The 20,041-nt window shown below is 37.1% G+C and overlaps 4 protein-coding genes across 4 annotated transcripts; 2 read left to right on the plus strand and 2 right to left on the minus strand.

The window, feature by feature from the left end:
• The first annotated feature begins 2,793 nt into the window (after nucleotides 1-2,793).
• Nucleotides 2,794-4,206, plus strand: LOC101899459 (lipase 3). The gene is made up of 2 exons (XM_005178038.4): nucleotides 2,794-2,952; nucleotides 3,026-4,206. Exons 1-2 carry the CDS (start codon nucleotides 2,851-2,853, stop codon nucleotides 4,148-4,150), a joined length of 1,227 nt encoding a protein of 408 aa, XP_005178095.1. The 5' UTR covers nucleotides 2,794-2,850; the 3' UTR covers nucleotides 4,151-4,206.
• Nucleotides 4,207-6,663: 2,457 nt separating this feature from the next.
• Nucleotides 6,664-7,401, plus strand: LOC101899281 (large ribosomal subunit protein mL66). The gene is made up of 2 exons (XM_005178037.4): nucleotides 6,664-6,855; nucleotides 6,956-7,401. The coding sequence occupies exons 1-2, from the start codon at nucleotides 6,759-6,761 to the stop codon at nucleotides 7,324-7,326; spliced, it is 468 nt and encodes a 155-aa protein (XP_005178094.1). The 5' UTR covers nucleotides 6,664-6,758; the 3' UTR covers nucleotides 7,327-7,401.
• A 328-nt stretch (nucleotides 7,402-7,729) lies between these two features.
• Nucleotides 7,730-9,648, minus strand: LOC101899109 (zinc finger protein ZFP2). Its single transcript, XM_005178036.4, has 2 exons — nucleotides 9,256-9,648; nucleotides 7,730-9,186 (listed from the first exon to the last, which is right to left on the minus strand). Exons 1-2 carry the CDS (start codon nucleotides 9,505-9,507, stop codon nucleotides 7,900-7,902), a joined length of 1,539 nt encoding a protein of 512 aa, XP_005178093.1. The 5' UTR covers nucleotides 9,508-9,648; the 3' UTR covers nucleotides 7,730-7,899.
• A 1,652-nt stretch (nucleotides 9,649-11,300) lies between these two features.
• On the minus strand, nucleotides 11,301-20,041 carry LOC101888575 (protein AF-9). The gene is made up of 4 exons (XM_005178062.4): nucleotides 19,861-20,041; nucleotides 19,061-19,320; nucleotides 15,939-18,982; nucleotides 11,301-12,563 (listed from the first exon to the last, which is right to left on the minus strand). The coding sequence occupies exons 2-3, from the start codon at nucleotides 19,236-19,238 to the stop codon at nucleotides 15,969-15,971; spliced, it is 3,192 nt and encodes a 1,063-aa protein (XP_005178119.1). The 5' UTR covers nucleotides 19,239-19,320; nucleotides 19,861-20,041; the 3' UTR covers nucleotides 11,301-12,563; nucleotides 15,939-15,968.

Below are 20,041 nucleotides of genomic sequence, written 5' to 3' on the forward strand. Positions count from 1 at the left end.
GAATAATTTTGAAAAAAATTGTGAACATATGATTACATGTCTTTACCTTCTTAATTCTACCACAACTCATCTCTGCATTTCCTGCAAATTACCTTGTCAAATTTCACTGCATTAAAACTATGTTTCCATCTCTGATTTGGGTATTTACAATGGATTTATAAATAAATATTTTGACAATGGGACGTTGTCAAATGAGCAATTTTGAAAAAAAAAAAACGAATCATATGATTGCAAGACTTTACCTTCTTCATTCTACGGTGTCCATATCATAACAACCTCCAATTTACATCGTATAAGAAAAAAATAAAATCTACTTATTTTTGACAAAACATTTAAAATTTTTCACATATCAATGTTCCCAAGCGTTGATGCATCTACCTATATTCTTCTACCATGATTATAGTCAGTGGGTTATTGAACATTTATACTATTGAGGATTAACCCCCTGGGCTAAAATCTGTAATCTTGTGTGTTTATATACATTTTCAGGAGGATACAAAGGCCGCTCAGCTGGTGTTTGTTTACGCATACATACACAAAACGAAAAGAAAGTGCAAAAATATGAAAACATGAAAAACATAATATAGAGAAGATTGATGCCATGAAAATTGTACAATATAATTTTTTTTGTTATTTTTCGAATGGAAAATGTAAACAACGACTTTACGGAAACATATGGCGTATTTATACTGTTGAAGATTAAACCACTGGGATTATTAGATCCAGTGGGTTAATATTGTGTGTTTAAATACAACTTCAAATTAATTTGAAAAAAAACCAATTGTTAACAATATGGATCTCGCGTAATTTTGGTAATACGGGCTATTTTGGTACGGTGTGTTGGCTATAAAGGTGAGAATACATAAAACCCTTTGTTGAATGACTTAAGTCATCGGCAGGCTTCTTTGTTTAGGAACAAAGGAGTTTTAGGTTGACTTAGTTCGATTTTGGCCGCTCCTTTGTTCTTTTCGGAAGAAGCCAGGCGATGACTTAAGCAAGTCAACAAAACGTTATATGTATTCTCACCTTAAGGCAGCACCGTCAAGAAGTCAGTCGATGACTTAAGAGAAGCCAGCCGATGACTTAAGCCAGTCAACAAAGCGTTTTATGTATTCTCACCGTGGTAGAAGAATACAGGTAGATGCATCAACGTTTGGGAACATTGATATGTGAAAAAAAATTCAAATGTGTTTTTCAAATATAAGTAGTTTTTTATATGTTTTGTTATACGACGTCAATCGGAGATTATAATAATATGCGTTTCTCCACCATTTTTACATATGTGAATAATTTTTCATTCAATAATTTCAATTCCAAATTGGTTGACAGTTTATTGTCCCAGCAGCTGTATCGATGGGCCTGCCTGTATTCTTCTACCATGTATTTTCCGCACGAATCGGTATGTTCCAGAACTGCATGAATGCAAAAGTTTTAACCACAATAACCGATTTTCCCCTAATGATATCGTAGAAAGTTGCAAAAGTAGTAGATTCTTGCAGGTTCTGGAACAGAGGTCATATATACGTTTTGCTAACATTTAAGATAGTATCATGGTAGAAAATTACAGGTAGATGCATCAGCGCTTGGGAACATTGTTATGTCATTTTTTTTTTAATTATTTCTTCAAAAATAAGTATATTTTTATATGTTTTTCTACACGACGCCAATCGGAGGTTGTTATAATATTCATTTTTTAACAATATTTACAAATTTGAGTAATTTTTCATTCAACAATTTCGATTCCAAAATTGGATTGACAGTTTATTGTCCCAGCAGCTGTGTCGAAGCGTCTACCTATATTCTTCTACCATGGATAGTATTGTTTTAAATAGGGATAACCAGGGACTCATAGTACAATAAAAAGGCAAGGTAGAGCTACCAGCTGATTAGAATTTTTTTCAAATTCAATGATTCGAAGAGACTTAAATTACGGGGAGCGCATTAATAGCATTAATCAGATATGCAACTGAATAGAAAGATTGAACATTTAGGATCATATTTTTGAGAGAACATCCAGGCATTTCATTCATCTTTCGCTCTATTTGACTCCTTTTAAAAATGAACAAAAAATATCAAATAAATGAAAACAATTTGTTGGAATAATTGTGACAGGAAGTGGGCATAGTCTCAGGGCTGTATTTCTGTAGTTTTTCTAAGCTGTTCTATTATTTATTATTTTTTTCTCAATTATTCATTTGACAATATCTCATTGTCAAAATGTTTATTTATGAATCCATTGTAAATACACAAATCAGAGATGGGAAACTATTTTTTATGCAGTGAAAGTTGACGAGGTAAATTACAGAAAATGCTTCTTAATTTTACCATGAATGTTAAAAAAGATATTTAAAAAAAAAATTTTTGCACATTTCACTATATTTTTGAAGTAAGTTAAATGTTTCTCTCTCTCTCTCTCTCTCTCTCTCTCTTTCGAAAGGACTTACGGAATATTACTGGAAAAGTACACAGACAACCTTAATTTCATGAAATAATCACAAATTCATAAATTAGTTGCTCTTTAATTTTAATATCAAAATATAAAATTTTAAAGGGCATACCCTGTGGGGTATGTCAGGCGTCAGATACCAGATAGCATTAGCCATTCATAAATTTAATACGAATCGACTGTGATTTAAGTCCAAAACATGAAATTGCCAAAAAATATTTATTTATATCAGCGAAATAAAAAAAAAATACCTGGAGATAAGAAGACAGACATCTGACATGGAAATTCTTAGATTGTATGTATGCAGTTAACATGGGTAGCAAAATATATATTCGAAACCCCTCTAATATAAATAGTCTTTAATTCTACAAGGCGAATAGCAGTAGATTTGTAAATAGCAAACTATGAAGATTGCAACTACGATTCTCATTGGTTTTGGCCTTTTGGCTGTAGCTTCGGCTGCTTCCGTTGATCCATCATGTATGTTAAGGGATATAATTAAGACGGTAAGATGAGATATTTAAAGAACCCTTTGTTTGGAGTTTAATTTATTTATATTTTTCCCTTTTTTATTTTCAGGACGAACGTATTCGCCTTAATGGTTATCCATCGGAGTCCCATTTTGTCACCACGCCTGACGGTTATGTTTTGAACTTATTCCGTATCCCCTACTCGAATAAGTTGCAAAACAAGGATTCTCATCGTCCAGCCGTTTTGCTTCAACATGGCCTGTTCAGTAACTCGGATTGTTGGCTGTCTGGCGGTCCTGATAGTGCTTTGGGTTATATGTTGGCCGATGCTGGTTTCGATGTATGGCTAGGAAATGCTCGTGGCAATATTTATTCTCGTCAAAATTCCATTGTTTCTATTAACAGTCCCAAATTCTGGCATTTTGATTGGCATGAAATTGGCAGCATCGATATCCCGACCATGATTGATTATATCATCGAACAAACCGGACAACCCAAGATCCATTATGCCGGCCACTCACAAGGTACCACAGTTTACTTTGTCATGATGTCCGAACGCAAGGAATACAATGATAAAATGAAATCTGCCCACATGTTGGCTCCTTGTGCCTTCTTCGAACATGGTACTTCGGCTGTGTTCAAGGTTTTCCGTCCCCTGGTGGGTACACCTGGTGGCATCTATAACCAAGTCTTTGCTGATATGGAATTGATGCCACAAAATCGTGTAATCAATCGTGTTGGCGATACTGCTTGTGGTCTGGAACCAGCATTGAAATTCTTGTGCAAGAATATGTGGCTCTTGTTCGCCGGTGAGGGTTACCAAAACACCAACTTGACGGCTATGCAAGAATTGATTGAAACTCACCCCGGTGGTGCGTCTAGCAATCAAGGTATCCATTACATCCAATTGAGTGATCACAACGCCGGACGTTTCTGTCAAATGGACTATGGTGCAAAGAAAAACCAACAGATCTATGGCCAGTCTACGCCACCAGATTATAATTTGGAAAATATCGTTGCCCCCACCTATTTGTACTCCAGTACCAATGATGGTCTCTGCAATCCCAAGGATGTTGATACCTTGGTGTCGAAAGCCATTCATTTGGCTGGTGATTATCGTGTACCCGATCAAACTTTCAATCATTTGGACTTTATTGTGGCCAAGAATATGAGGGAGATGGTTAACGAACCTGTTATGAGGAATATTCTCAAACATGAAGATGGATTTTATTGAAAGAAAAAGAAAATGGTAATGCAATAAAAAACGAATATCAATAATTAAAACAAGTACTTTATCTTAAAGAAGTGTAAAAGGGTATTTTTAAATGGAAATAATAAAAAATAATGATTTAACCATTGGTAGAATTAAGAAGGTAAAGTCGTGCAATCATATGTTTACAATTCGTTTTCAAAGTTATTCATTTGACAACATCTCATTGTCAAAATTTCCATTGTAAATACACAAATCAGAGGTGGGAACCTCCTTTCTCTGCAATGCAATTTGACAAAGTAAATTACAGAAAATGTAAAGATGGAAATGCTCATTTGAAATGACTTTACCTTCTTAATTTTACCATGGATTTAACCACGGTACAATAAGGAGGTAGAATTATCTGCAACAAGTAGTTTTTATTTCTTTTATATTTTTCCTCATTTTTGAAACATAATAGAAAGTTTTGATTGTTTCGATATATTTTAATTCCATGGCAAAACTGATCAATAATCCTAGTGGGCGCTCCGCCATTTTCGTTTCTTCTTCGTCATTGATTTAGAGAATATTTCGTCTTTATTTTTCGGCCACGCTCAGAAAAAATGTAAGAAGGTGGTAGCTTGACCTTTCTAGAATTTAAAATTTTTTCAAAATTATTTATTTGACAACACCTCCTTGTCAAAATTTATATTTATAAATCCATTGTATACACAGAAATCAGAGATGGGAACCTATTTGTTATTCAGTGAAATTTGACGAGGTAAATTACAGAAAATGCAGAGATGGATATGCTTATTTGAAATGACTTTACCTTTTTAATTTTACATTGGTACGACGGTTGAAGGTAAAACAATTTTACCTCCTAAATACAATTTTTTTCTTTTGATACCTACAGGGTGAGATAAAAAAACTGCAGCAAAGTGAAACGCCATAATTTTCACATTTTTTTTTTTTAATTATTGTTGAATGAAAGCAAAAAATGTCGGAAATAGCATCAAATTTTAGAATAAGTTTAGATTTGTTCGAATTGATCACCTTTGGCACGAATTATGGCCTTCAAACGGCCAATGAAACCGTCACACGCTGCCCGAATGTTGCTCTGCGGTATTTGGCCCATTTCCGTCGAAGCGCTTGCCTCGATACTTTGGTATTTTTTAGTGCCAACCTTGCTTTCCAAAATACTCCAGACAGAAATTTTGGTGGCCATTGTGCGCTGGAAATGAAGCGAGGAACCTCATTTTGTAACCATTCATGGGTGGCACGTGCTGAGTGCGATGGTGCTGAGTCCTGTTGGAATGTCCAAGGTCTGCGGCCAAAATGTTTGCGTGCCGAAGGCTTTAATACACCCTCCAGAATATTTTTGTGGTAATATTCGGCATTTATTCTGATGCCATGGTGATGCCGGCGTTTGAGCTCTGGTGGCCAACCGAAGGTGCACATTTTCAGCTGACCTCTTTGGCAAGTAGACACCATCATTTTGTTTGTTTACAAACTGCTGAACAGTGAATGTTTTCTCATCGGAGAAAACCAAATTCGGCAGTTCACCATTTTCGGCCAAGCGAAGCAACTCTTTAACTCTTTTGAGTCTGAGTCTATTTTCATTATCTTTCTGTAGCGGTGTAAGTTCTTGCACTTTTTGGAGTTTCAATGGCTTTATCCCGAGCTCATTTTTCAATATTTGCCGAATGGCGAATGGAATATTGTGATATGTTCAGCTCACAAGCCATTTTTCGGTCACCATCCATCTCACCCTGACGTATTTTCGACGTTAATGGAAAACGCATTGTACAATTTTGGATTAAAACTATTGTTCTATTCCAGAACTGCTAGAATGTAAAAGTTTTTACTACGATAACCGATTTTCCTTTTATGATATTGAAAACATTGTAAAAATATTATATTCTTGCAGGTTCTGGAAGAGAGCATTATTGTCCTACTATCTTAGATTCATTTTTGTGGAATAACCCCAATAACAAATGCGCCATTGGAACTTACATTGCAATGCTAATTTACATGTCAGCGTGTACAGCGTTTAAACTACTATAAAGCAGCAATTGTTTTGTGTGAACATTACGTAATGAAGCTATTGACCAATGGCAGAAGAATACAGGTAGATGTATGGGAACATTCATGGTAGAAGAATACAGATAGATGCATCAACGCTTCGGAATATTGATATGTATCTTTTTTATCTGTTTTGTCATAATAAGTAGATTTTTATATTTTTCTTATATGACGCAAATCGGAGGTTGTTGTGATATTTTTCAAGAATGTTTACAAACTTCAATAATTTTTTCATTCAACAATTCAATTCCAAAATCAGTTCTTCTACTATGGGAACATTGATATGTCAAAGAGTTTAAAATGTTTTTTTTTTTTCGAAAATAATAAGCCTTTTATATGTTTTCTTATACAGTGTCAATCGGAGGTTATTATAATATGCAATATGACTACCAGTATTCTTCTACCATGTATTGACCACTTGAACGAAATTAACAGCTGAGCAATAAACGAAACATTTGAAACTGGTTCACAGAGTTCTCTTAAGTGAATAGCAGTGGCTCATTGTGGAGAAATATAAGAACTCAGTGTTTTTTTTATAACATTTTTATTAAAGAAATACATAACAGAAATGTCCTTGTTAATGCGATTAACCACGAACACGATTCGAAATAATGTTGTGCCATTTCGAAATATAACAACAACGATGACGAATAGAATTAAAGAAAGTAAGTTGTCACAGAGGAATCTTAGCTGTGTGTCGCGGCCAGTTTCATAACCTTTAAAGCATTTATAATTACATTTTTCTTTTCAAATTACTATTTCCAGTACAACAACGCCAAGAAAATAATTCGCTTATTATTGAAGCTGTAACAAAACCCTCACCCCGTGCCGATAATTTGCTGAAAGAAGCATGCAGTGCAAAATTCTGTCCCGAATGTACATTGGGTTTGGATATAAAACATACGGATGTTTTGATTTTGTCACAGTATGTCCGTTCTGATGGTTGTATGTTGCCAAAACGCATAACTGGTCTGTGCAATCGGCAGCAAAAGAAAATTGGAACGCTCGTGACAATGGCCCAAAAAGCTGGTCTTATGCCGAATTTAACACCGGCCAACAGCAAAAAGGATCCCAAAAAACGTTTCGGTTGGAAAAAGTTCAACAAATACTTTAATGAGAAAACAATTAAATATTAAAAAAAGAAAAGGAAGAATTATTTGTATTGTTAGATTGAATTTGTTGCAATAGATGTACTTCTATATATTTATAAAGTTTTGTTTTTGAATTATAGGGTAAATTATGTTCGTTAGATGATACCATAGTTCTCGGGCTATTCTACACATTTAACAGCTAATATAAGGCATGGAATACAGTACTTTAATGGGAGTTATAAACAAAATCTCTTGGAAAATGTAAAATATATTAAATAGTGCTTTCGGCGAAGAGATACAAAATTCTTGCCCTCATTGCAAGATAGAAGTATTTCTAATCTGAATTCTCTTTCCCTCGCCTGTTTTCATTTTGAAAATCATGTCTTTATCATACACATTCACAAGTACCCGCCCTAGTTTTGGAACCAACCCACAAGAATACTCAATGTTCAGTACTTCTTAAGCTTTTTATTGAGAGATTAATGCGAAATAGGTATTATATTAAAATTGTTTAATACTTGGTATGACATTTTAATATACACACGATATATATATATCAAATAGATAATCTTAAAGAATAAGAGATACAATTCATGAGTTCTCTAGCCTAACAAATTTTCAGAAAAAGTTATGATTCATCATCATATTGGCATCCGCAGCTTTGGAGGCCTTCTCTAAACCATGGATACGCTGCATATGCATTCTCAAAGTTGATCTCTGGCTAAATGCTTTGGGGCAATGGTTACATTTGAATGGTGTCGGATCCTGATGTGTCAACATATGCTCTTGGCATGCTGTCTGCTGACGATATGCCTTTCCACACAGCTGGCATCGGAACGGTTGCTCTTTGGTGTGGGTCCTCTCATGATTAATTAGATGAATCTTTTGATGGAATGCTTTTGTACAAAATGAGCAAGAAAATCGCTTCTCACCATGTTGCCGGACATGGTATTGGAAACGCATTTGGGTGTAATTTTCAAATTGTTGATTACAAATATGACAAGTGTAGGTAGATTTCAGATGGAAATTTTTAATGTGACGCTGCAAATGTAATTGGCTTCGAAAGTATTTGCCACACTCATCACATTGGGTCGAGTCGGGGCGATTGTGTTTGAGCTTATGTTGAGCAAGCATAAATGTAGACTTGAATGTGCTGGTGCAAATGTCACACTCGAACGGTTTCTCTTGCGGATGGAAACGCATTACATGTGTTTTCAGTAGCTGGCGACTCGTACAAGCCTGATGACAGATTTTACACGTGAGACGAGGATTAAATTTCTTGATCTTTTTCTGTTTTAGTTTGAAGCTTTGCAACGATTCCTCTTCATCGCCATCCTCGTCTCCGTCGGAAGATATTGAATCATCCGATTGCTCTTCATCAGATGTGGGTGTAGACGATTCTTCATCATCATCTGAAGAATTAGGATGAGATCTAATTGTATAGTCAATATGACGCGGCTCTTGCTGTAACTCTGATTCTGGTTTTATGGCCTCCATAGTTTCCATATCAATGGGCTCCGTTTTAATTTCCTCAAACAATGGAGGTGGTGTGCCAATTGAAGAGGACGAATCCAAACAACCAGCCATTTCCATCAAACGTGGACTTAAACGTAGCCGAGGGCTACTAAACGGTGAGTTGGACCCATCATGGTTATTGTATTTCACATTAACTGACCTATCTACATCTTTGTTGTTTAAAACCGAATCGGAGGCAATTTCATTGTCCTCAGCTGGGCTCTCTGCTTTCGGTGTAAGCTTTCCAGCATCTATCACCTCATAATCCAAAAAGTAGCTTTGTAGTACCTTCTGGCTATCAAGGCATTCTTCACGGAACGCATGCACTTGTTTAAATCGTTGATAACATTCTTCACATATTTGTTGGGGCAAGTCATCCATTGCATTAATCTGTAAGAAATTAAAAAAATACACATAAAATACATTGAACGATGGTACTGGTGTCCGATTTGCATCTACATTCAACTTCCATATTTGAAAATCTTCAAAGATTTCCTTAATTTCATCACATGGTTCATAGAAGAATTCATTTGCTGCACCATCACAATTTCCTTTGTCCGCACCTCCTCCACCCGTACTGTCTTCACCACTGCTCCGTACTTTTTCTTGGAATATTTTGTAAAGTTTCACATTATCGGAAAAGAAACGACTACAACAGCGACAGGTGGTATGGAGAAATAGCTTTTTATCAAAACAAAAATCAAAAGCCATCGCCCAATTGCAAAATTTTTATGATTTTTTCTGATTATTCACACAGATTTCTGTGTATATAGAGCTGGCTGACTGCAAGTGCCTCTGTTGCTGCTGGAAATTTCGTGTTAATGCAGTATGGCATCTCTCAAACCAAGTGCGAAATGGCAAACGGGAATAAAAATGTGGAATCAAAACAAAAATGTCGACACTGTAAGAGTTCCTTAGATTGATAACCGCTTAGTTAATATCTTATTCTGAATGACAGACAAGAAGAAGAATTTTATGAAAAACAGCCGTTTAGCCGTTAACAGAGTTGCCAAAGCCTGAGGGCGGGAAAGTCGCGTAAATTTGAAGAGAGTTAAAAAAAAACATTTAATTTAAATGTGTTTTATTTACACGCTGACAAGTCATATGCTAATATACAATTACGAGAATGACAGGAAAATGCAAATTTAAATTGTTGCTAAAGTCATGAAAAAAGAATTTAAGGTGCACCATTATTATTGTTTTTTACCTTATTTTTAGTGGTAGGAAAAAGCTATTTGAAATATTTTTATAGGGCTACAAGGTTAATACAGGGTGAGATAAAAAAAATTTCAACAAAGTCAAGCGCCTTAATTTTTACATTTTTTTTTTAATTTTATGGAATGAAGGCAAAAAATGTCGGAAATAGCATCAAATTATAGAATAAGTTTAGATTTGTTCGAATTGGTCACCTTTGGCCTTCAAACGGCCAATGAAACCGCCACACACTACCCGAATGTTGCTCTGCGCTATTTTGGCCTGTTCCCGGCGAAGCGCTTGCTTGAGATGATCGACACTTTGGTATTTTTTAGTGCCAACCTTGCTTTCCAAAATACTCTAGACACAATAGTCCAACGGATTGGAGATTTGGTGGCCTTTGAGCGCTGGAAACGAAGGGAGGAACCTCCTTGTCTGGACAAGGAATGTTTTCTCATCGGAGAAAACCAAATTCGGCAGTTCACCACTTTCGGCCAAGCGAAGCAATTCTATAGCTCTTTGGAGTCTGAGTCTATTTTCTTTCTGTTGCGGTGTAAGTTTTTGCACTTTTTGGAATTTTAATGGCTTTACCCCGAGCTCATTCTTCAATGTTTGCCGAATGAAATATTGCGATATGTTCATCTCACGAGCCATTTTTCGGCCACTGCGATGCGGGTTTCGGCCAAATCGCTTCTTTACTTTTCGAACCATTTCTGCTGATGTTGCTGTTTTCTTCCGTCCACTTCCTTGACGTCGGACTAATCTACCAGTATCACGGTAACGAGCGATTTATTCACATTTAAATGCTGGAGTGCTCTAACGATAGCCACTTGTGGTTTTCCAGCAAAATATAAAAAGTCACAATCGGTATTTTTTTCTAGTTTCGCATTTGAATATTGTAATGGCTTATGGTAAAATTTGTCTTTGCAGGTCCACGTCGACGTATAGACCCTAATATAATGGCTACATTCGTTATTTTTAAGATTTTAACAGAATTTTTAACGGATTTTTTTTTTTTTTTTTTGGAAAATTGCCAAAATTAGTTCCAAATGGTGGAGGTTGAGTTCGGCTCAGCCAAACTTACAGCATTTTTACTTGTTTCGATATCGAATGAGAGAATTTGTCTCCTGTTGTCAATGATTTCCGTATGAATACCCACATTTAACATTTTTAAATCCACCCAAAAAAGAAAAAAAACGCACATTGTATTTTTGAAAATTACTTCCAGGTGAAATATTTTGTTTTTTGTTTTATTTATTGCATGAGAATTCTTATGTGTGTACATTATATATAATGTTCAAAAAATAATAAAACAAACAATCAAAATCAAGACGTGGTAAACAAAGAGCAGAGTTACAGAGGAGGTTCCATCCAAAATACACCCTAATTACAGTTAACAACTAAAATATGTGTAGCTTTGAAAAAAGTTATTTTTATTTTCTAATAATAAATTGCTTAAAACCAAAAGTCTTTGTAGTTCTTAGAAATTAGTTTGGTTATATCGATTAAAAAGCTGAGAAGAATTGAAAGAAAAAAATTAAAAATAAAACAAAAACATATTTATATTTCATTGAATGCTAGCTTATTTTGTAAAACGTTAAAGATATATATATTATGTATGTATGTACTATTATTTGTAATATTATCATACAAAATTGTTGCAGAGATAATAATAATAATAAAAAAAAACTATTAAAGAATAAAATTTACAAGTCTTATGTGGTCAATAAAGGCATGGGATTTTGTTTTGTTTCGGGGCTGAGTTTTGGTTTGGCTTAACAGAAAACAATATTGAAATTTGAAAATCAATTTGCAGATGATAGAAACAAAAGTAGCAGTAGAGAAAAATTAGGAAAGAAAAAACAACAAAAAACAATGGGGAATATCAAATATTGTACAAACTATGGTTTTAAAATTTCCAAATAATTCCATTGATATTTTCTCTGTATATATGTATAATTAAAATATATATAATTCTAATTGCTTGTTGTTGTATTTTATAAATATTTATTTATATGCATAAATGTTGTTTTGTTTGTTTGTTTTTTCTTTAAGAATTGCTTACTTATTTGGTTTTCTTTGTATGTGTGGTGTGTTTGTGTGATTTTGAAATTAAAAAAAATACGAAACGAAAAATACAAGTGAAAAAAAAACGTATAAATACATGTATGCACTTTGTCTATCCTTTGTCCGGTTTTCTTATTATATTCGCTTATTACATTTAAATATTAATAAATTATTATTATTTATTTTTAATATAATTTCTTATTTTGCTGTTGTCTTGTATTTGTTCAACTTCATAAATTTAACACAAATTTTGTGCAATGCGTATGTTTTTTTTGTTTGTATATGTTTTGCTTTTTTGTTGTTTTTCCTGTGTTGCCGCTGTACGCGAAATACAATTTATGTATATATTAAATATCATATTGTTGTATTTTTTTATTATTCGTAATAGCTTCTCTTACACAAATTAGATTATATAAAAAATCCTTACATAACAAAAAAATACCTCTTCCGGCATTATTAATGAATGGTATAAATTTCTTCCGTCAAGGTGAAATCCTATTTGGGATCTGTAAGAAAATAAAAGATGTGTTAAAGATTTTTGGGGTAATAAAAAAAATTCTATTGCAGATTTTCTTCTGTTAATTAATGTTTACCCCATGGCATGGTAGAAAAATACAGGTAGATGCATCAACGCTTGGGAACATTGATATGTCATAAATTTTTAAATGTCTTTTCAAATATAGGTAGATTTTTATTTGTTTTCTTATACGACGTCATTCAAAGTTTAGTATAATACGTGTTTTTCAACAATTTTTACAAATTTAAATAATTTTTCATTCAACATTTTCAATCCCAAAACTGGTTTGGCAGTTCATTGTCCCAGCAGCTGTGTCGATGCGTCTACTTATATTCTTCTACAATGCCCCATGGCAAAACAATAAAGGTAAACTCATTTGTTAAATTAATTATATGGCAACCCTTTTCTGACGAACCCGACTTCTTGTCATTTTTTCAAATAAAATGTATTCATATCTAAAATATTTTCGTATGACGAGTGACAGATTTTACTTTTCTTGCAGGAATTGCCCAGCAACTTCTTTGTTAGAGATTAAAGAAGTTTTTTATCTTTTGCAGGAAAACTATGAAAAGTAAACAGATGGAGTCCCTGCAAAAACTTGCAAGCAATCAGCTGATTTGTCAAAACACCACCAATTTTACAAGTTTTATAAATGAAAAGGAAATTAACAGTAAAATAAAAACATGAGCAATAAAAGAAAGATAGATTTGAAGGGTTCTCCGGAAACATTTAAACGTGTTGCCTAAAATGTTGAAAATAGTCTTGTATTTTTTTATTACATACTAATACTTAAGTTTTTTCTCATTTTGTAAAGTTCCTCCAAAAACAATTAGTCTTGCTAATTCCAAAAAAAAAAAAATATTTTCAACTTGAAGAAAACAGCAACATCAGCAGAAATGGTTTGAAAAGTAAAGAAGCGACTTGATAGAATATTTCATTCGGCAAACATTGAAAAATGAGCTCGGGGTAAAGCCATTGAAATTCCAAAAAGTGCAAAAACTTACACCGCAACGTAAAGAAAATAGACTCAAAAGAGCTAAAGAAGTTGCTTCCTTGGCCGAAAGTGATGAACTGCCGAATTTGGTTTTCTCCGATGAGAAAACATTCGTTGTACAGCAGTTTGTAAACAAACAAAATGATCGTGTTTACTTGCCAAAGATGTCAGCTGAAAATGTGAACCTTCGGTTGGTCACCAGAACTCAAGCGTCGGCCATGGTGACGGTGTGGGCCGCCATAACAGCCGGTGGATAGTCGTTCTCCGCTCGTATTAATCGCGAAAATATTCTGAAGGGTGTATTAAAGCCTTGGACACGATAACATTTTGGCCGCAGACCTTTGACATTCCAACAGGTCTCAGCACTATCGCACTCAGCACGCGACACCCAAGAATGGTTACAAAATGAGGTTCCTCGCTTCATTTCCAGCGCACAATGGCCACCAAAATCTCCGGATACCAATCCGTTGGACTGCTGAGTCTGGAGAATTTTGAAAAGCAAGGCTGGCACTAAAAAATACCAAAGTGTCGATCGCCTCAAGCAAGCGCTTCGCTGGGAATGGGCCGAAATGCCGCAGAGCAACACTCGGGGAGCGTGTGACGGTTTCATTGGCCGTTTGAAGGCCATAATTCGTGCCAAAGGTGACCAATTCGAACAAATCTAAATTCATTCTAGAATTTGATGCTATTTCCGACACTTTTTGCCTTTCATTCAATAAAATTAAAAATTATGACGTTGACTTTGTTGCAGTTTTTTATCTCACCCTGTATGTGGGGACGCCAGTCGTACGTGGAATTCCGGAACAAGAAGTCCAAAACCCGTAGAGTTAAACAGGGAGTTCCCTAAGGTGGGGTGACTGTTTAACCTCTACCTTTCCGGAGTTCCTCGCCCTCCAGTGGGCATAGAGATCGTAACGTATGTGGATGATTGTATGATCATGGCGTCGGGCCCAGTGGTTGATGACAAACTCTTTACCACATGGTTTGCGGAGATGAGAACACAGCTGAATTTGCAGGTCGAGGGAAATTTAATACCGAATACAAACTGCCCCAAGATTTTAGGGGTCACATTCGACAGCATGTTCAAGTCGTCCGCGCAAGCCACAGCTATCTGCGACAAGATGAAAAGTAGGAACCAGTTCCTCAAGACGCTAGCCTCTTATAACGCGGTAGTTCGGTCTGTGGTCAGATATGCGGTGATCTGCGAATGCTAGTGCTACGCAGTGGAAGCACATCCAGACCTGTCAGAACGCTGCACTGAGAATTGCGACAGGCTGCCAAGACACCAGTGGACCATCTACATGAGGAGGCAAAAATCATTCCCTTACGTCAGCATAATCATCTGCTTTTGTTGTAGTACGTGATTGGGTGTTACCGTGAAAGTCATCCCAACCATCATAGGGTGCAAAAATCTTCCCCAAACAGGCGTGTCAGGAAGGACATACACGATCTGAGAGGGAGGTCCAAAGCTACAAGAGAGAACCTCTAGATCAAGAAGCCTATCAGGCCGGTCTGCGTAGCATTCATACCGATGCAGTCGCGTATGCTATTAGTAGTTATAAAATTAATGCTCGGAGTCCACCCTCTTCCATTGCAGCTGAAGAACGTCAGTTCAGGGTAGTTTTGGCGCAATTACGTTCAGGATCTCAATTCGTATTGGGCACGAATTTATGAAGATGTGCGTAACGCCTGCCCGGCGTGTATACTCTGCACCTCTTTAATTGTACAGCCAAATCTACCCAACTCACTCCACAAGATCTCTAGCTACAGCCCATTAAGGTAGCCAAATTTCTAAACTGAAAATGGAACCAGATTAGCAGAACGCAAACACTGACATGTACTACTACTACAGCAACAACTCATTCCAGAAGATCTCAGTCAGCCCTATATGCCATTAAGGTTGCCGAATTTTTAAACCTGGAGCTCGAACCGGATTAGCAGAATTCTAACACATGCAAAATTTACAGCAAATTCGATTTCAAATTGTGACGAAAACACCTCCAAACACCCAAAATCAGCCGGTACAGTTATATGGTCGCTATACCAATCGTATATGGCCCATTTTCAATACAAAAAGTTCCGACATTAACAATTGATTGTTAATTTTCCAGGCGGACAGACATACGAACGGAATTGGTTAAATCGACAAAAATCTAATGCTGACCAAGAGTTGGAGGAGCTACAAACGGAATATACCCTCCATAGTGTGATGCACGCAATACAAATTGTAAAAATTATCGTTATACTCCGTTGTGCACAAATATACAAGGCCTCACCAGATTCTTCTCGATTCTCAACTGAAGTAATAAAAATCCAAATCCATTTCCCATAAAAAAAAACTTTATCTGACAACACACCATTCATACTCACCGCTAGTTCACCTTAAACATGAATTCTATGTCATGATACCGATGTGGCGAAAAACTCCTGTAATCGCTGTACTGTCACCCGATCCAATTTACACAAATCAAAATCGAATGTTTTTGTTGTGATTTCATAACAACCCGTGGCAGCTATCAGCTCAACAACATGCTGGAGATCTTCATTGTCCTGTAGTGTCATAATCTTGTGATGTAACTCCTGCAGTTCGCTTAGATAATCCAAAGGCAACTGATGCGATGCCAGTGCCGCGGAGGCCGATGAATTAGCAGCCGCAGTTGTGGGTGTTGTAGCCGAAGTACTATTGCAGGTGGCAGCATTGGCCGTGGCACTGGTAGCATTTCCCACAGCCTCAGCGGCACTTAGGGCGGGCGAATGAGCAGCCGGTGGTACCGATGTGGGTGGTGCCAGGGGAGCTGCGGCCGCTGTACTCGATGGTGATGCTCCCGGCTGGAGGAAAGTCGATGAAGCCTCTGATATGCTTGCCCGACTGCCGGCATTGCGCATAGATGGCGATTTTGATTTTTCTCTAACCGATTTTGTTTCTTTTTTCATTTGCTTGAGTGGCGGTTCTATGAATGTGTTGGCTGCTTGAGAGTTCCGTCGTCGTTTCTTTTCACGTTCTTCTTCATTTTTCGAGGATTTATCCGTTTTGTCTTTCGAAGACTTACTGGATTTGGGAGGAGGTTCTTTTAACTGGGGTTGGGGTGGTGGTGTAGGATTGTTGATAGGCTTGGCCGTTTCTTGTGATGTGGAGGCTTTCTTTGCTTTGGTAAAACTTAAATCAGGAAAACTGCTGTTCGAGCTATCAGAATGTGTCATGACTGGTTGAGGAGGAGCAGGAGGTTGTGGTTTATTTGCCGCATTGCCGCTTGTTTGAGTATCCAAAGTGGTGGGTGCAGATGACACACTGTCATTATCGCTTAGATCCAAATGGCTATTACTTGGTGCAGGGAGAGCCGAACTAGCTGCAGGCGGTGCTGTAAGAGGAGCAGGCAATCCGGGAATGATTGCTGCATTGTTGTTTGCATTTGCCGGTGTAGAGTTTGACGACGACGAGGACGCAGAGGAGGTTGATGATGATGACAGTTTTGGTTGTTTGTTCTTGGTTTCTGTGGCATCGGCATCATTGGATTTGTGTTTCGAAGATGATTTTTCTTCTTTTGATCGATCTTTGGATTTCTTTTCTTTGTTCTTCGAGGATTTGGACGAAGAACTATTGCTACTGCTCGTGGTTGTTGTCGACGATGTGGTTGACGGCGGTGTCGTATTCACACCAGAAGGCTCCTCAGGATTACTGATACGTGGACTGTTCGTAAGACTTGTAGTGTTACTGGATTGCTGCTGCAACGATTGCTGTAGCGGTGGTGGCACAGAGAAATTTTCTGCGGATTTTTCTTCTGTTGGCTTTTCTTTAGTTTCTTTCTCCTTTTTGCTTTCCCTCTCTTTATCGCGCTCTTTATCTTTATCCTTATCACGTTCCTTATCTCGGTCTCGATCTTTATCCTTATCTTTATTCTTTTCCTTCTTTTTGTGTTTGTGTGAACGTTTATCTTTTTCTGGTGGGGCTGGTGCGGTCGCTGCCGTAGCCGATGCTGAAGAGGCCCCTGTGGTTTTCTTATCGCTGGCTGTATGTTGTGGATGGGCTACATTTGTGGGTGGCAATGTTGGTGCTACCCCTGAATTTGGCGGAACTGCCAAATTATCTTGACTTTTAGTTGGCTCAGCTTTAGTGGGTTTTTCGGACTTCTTTAATGTTTCGTTGGCATTTAAAGGACTCTTTGAGTGTTTTTCTGGAACTCCAGCTGCTGTTGGATTGGGTAATGCATTTGTTGGTGGTTGAGAGGAGGATTTTGTTTCATCTTTCGGGGGAACTGATTTTGCTGAAGCCTCTAATGCCTTTTGTTTCTCTTTTTCTTCGTGTCTACGCTCTTTATCTCTTTCCTTGTCTTTGTCCTTTTTCTCCTTTTTTGACTTTTTGCCACTCGACGAAGATTCCTTTGATTTGGATTCTTTGGATGAGGAATCTTTTGATGATTTCGATGATGAGGACTTTCCCTCGTCTATTTTGCCACTTTGTGAAGATGAAGGTCTTGCAACGGAGCTTGAACTGTTGGCCACAGTTCCACCTGCAGAAGGAGGACCACTGGCATTTTGTGTATTTATTGGAGCCACTGCATTTGTTTTCAATGGACTGAGCTCTCTTGCAGGCTTTGGACTCGAAGGTCTCTTGTTGTTGTTTGCAGCATTCCCTGACGACGACTTGTCTCTGTCGCGATCTTTGTCTCGATTTTTATCCTTTTTCGATTTTTCTTCATTTTTATCTCGTTTTTCATGTTTTGATTCTGACTTTTTGGAATCACTTCTGCCTTCCTTATGGGGGCTATTTGTCGATTGTTTGTGGTGTCTTTCCTTGCGTTCGGACCGGTCTTTCGATCTGTCCGACGATGATTTCTCTTTGTCTTTAGACGATTTTTCTTTTGCAGGCATACTGCTGGCGGGATTGCTACCCAGTTGGCCAGTTTTAATATCGGGAGAATGTTTGGCGTTGTTGCCAACATTATAAGCACCAGTTCCAGATGAATTGGTTGCAGTGCCACCATTTCCAGCCGTAGCAACCGCAGATGTCTTTGTAATGGGTGGGCCAAATAGATTGGCAAATGAATTTAACTTTGAATCATCTGGGGGACGACTTTTATGTTTCTTTTCGGCCGATGAGCTTTTATGAGCCTCAACATGGCCCGTATTATTAGCACCAGACATTGAGCTATTCGTTATGGCATTACTGGATGTAACAGCTGACACTAGAACTCCACCGCCTTTTAAAAGTTTCTGGCGAAATTCTTCCGAAGGGTTCTCAAAGACGTGTTTTCTTATTTCATGGTTATGTTTTGGCGGGCCTGTTGTCTGTAGATCCAAGTCATACTGATAGTTAATGCGCTTTGGCTCATCTCGATTACGTAGATGGATTTCAATTATAACATCGAAACCTGCATAGCCTGACTCTTGAATGAGATATGGTGGCTCCTTGCAAACTAGAAATAAATACAGGAAGAGTAAATCTATTATTTCCCATTCAAAATCGAAGAAAAACTGGCTCCTATCCTACTTACCACGTTTGGGTTTTGCAAAAGATTCGTGCAAATTGAAGACAATTTTCTCAACAAACACACTTATGTCGCCCTGCTGTCCCTTTACATATAGCTCCCAATCATGTGTATAACCTTCAATGGTTTTTTTACTCCTCAGTTTCGAGGTATGACCAATTTCAAATTGCACTTTAACCGCCATTTACTTGACTCCCGAAGCTAATGCACCTCACAGTAGCTTGCGCCCGAAACCCACAATTTTTCTTCCTTTTAAAGGATGTCAACTGGAAGTACACAATAAAAACAAAAATGTTAACCCACACACGCACTCACATAAGTACCATCAGCAGCAGAAGAGTGGCAGTGTTAAGCCACCAGCTAGTCATAGTCATCAGCAGTGTGCCAAAGCCATGATATGTGTTATGAGAGATGTGCATCGAAAGAAGTGTATAAGCGAAAGAAAGTTAGAAAGGGAAAGAAAATGCGTGTGCACCGAGAAAAATCTCAACATTTTCCCAAAAAAGGGAAGGGGCAGGCATGTATGGACGGCACACCATTAGTAACAAAAATCAAAACAAATCAAACCATTTTATGTTAGAATATCATTGTCCAATAGTTTATAATTTTGGCGCTACATTTGTTTATTCTCACCAAAAGGTTCACAAACTTTCTTTAAATCTATATTATTTTCCATTCACATGCAGACCGCCCGCGCTCACCCCTTTTTCTATTTCTTCACCAGCGCACACACACACTAACACACACATCCACTCTCGCTCGCCTCAATTTGTTTTCAATTACAAATTGGAAAACATTAATCTTACATTGCTAGGCAAAAAGTTTATGTTACAATTGCAATTATTTCAATCCAATAAAATCCAGACATTTAATTTTAATGCATTAATTCAGTAAATCGTCGCCAATATGTTGTGTTTTTCCGCACCACAAATTAATTAATGTATAAAGAATTGGCCTCAACACGATACACTCGACTACATGACACTA

This window comes from Musca domestica, unplaced genomic scaffold (genome assembly GCF_030504385.1).
Source record: "Musca domestica strain aabys unplaced genomic scaffold, Musca_domestica.polishedcontigs.V.1.1 76, whole genome shotgun sequence".
In the NCBI taxonomy this organism is placed as follows: domain Eukaryota; kingdom Metazoa; phylum Arthropoda; class Insecta; order Diptera; family Muscidae; genus Musca; species Musca domestica.

Excerpts from the sequence above, each read along its gene's own strand:
- LOC101899459 (XM_005178038.4), top strand. The coding sequence starts at position 2,851 with ATGAAGATTGCAACTACGATTCTCATTGGTTTTGGCCTTTTGGCTGTA. Across the intron at positions 2,953-3,025 it reads TAAGGGATATAATTAAGACG|GACGAACGTATTCGCCTTAA; the intron begins GTAAGATGAGAT and ends TTTTATTTTCAG.
- LOC101899109 (XM_005178036.4), bottom strand. The coding sequence starts at position 9,507 with ATGGCTTTTGATTTTTGTTTTGATAAAAAGCTATTTCTCCATACCACC. Across the intron at positions 9,187-9,255 it reads TTCAAATATGGAAGTTGAAT|ATTAATGCAATGGATGACTT; the intron begins GTAGATGCAAAT and ends AATTTCTTACAG.
- LOC101899281 (XM_005178037.4), top strand. The coding sequence starts at position 6,759 with ATGTCCTTGTTAATGCGATTAACCACGAACACGATTCGAAATAATGTT. Across the intron at positions 6,856-6,955 it reads GACGAATAGAATTAAAGAAA|TACAACAACGCCAAGAAAAT; the intron begins GTAAGTTGTCAC and ends TACTATTTCCAG.
- LOC101888575 (XM_005178062.4), bottom strand. The coding sequence starts at position 19,238 with ATGGCGGTTAAAGTGCAATTTGAAATTGGTCATACCTCGAAACTGAGG. Across the intron at positions 18,983-19,060 it reads TTTTGCAAAACCCAAACGTG|TTTGCAAGGAGCCACCATAT; the intron begins GTAAGTAGGATA and ends ATTTATTTCTAG.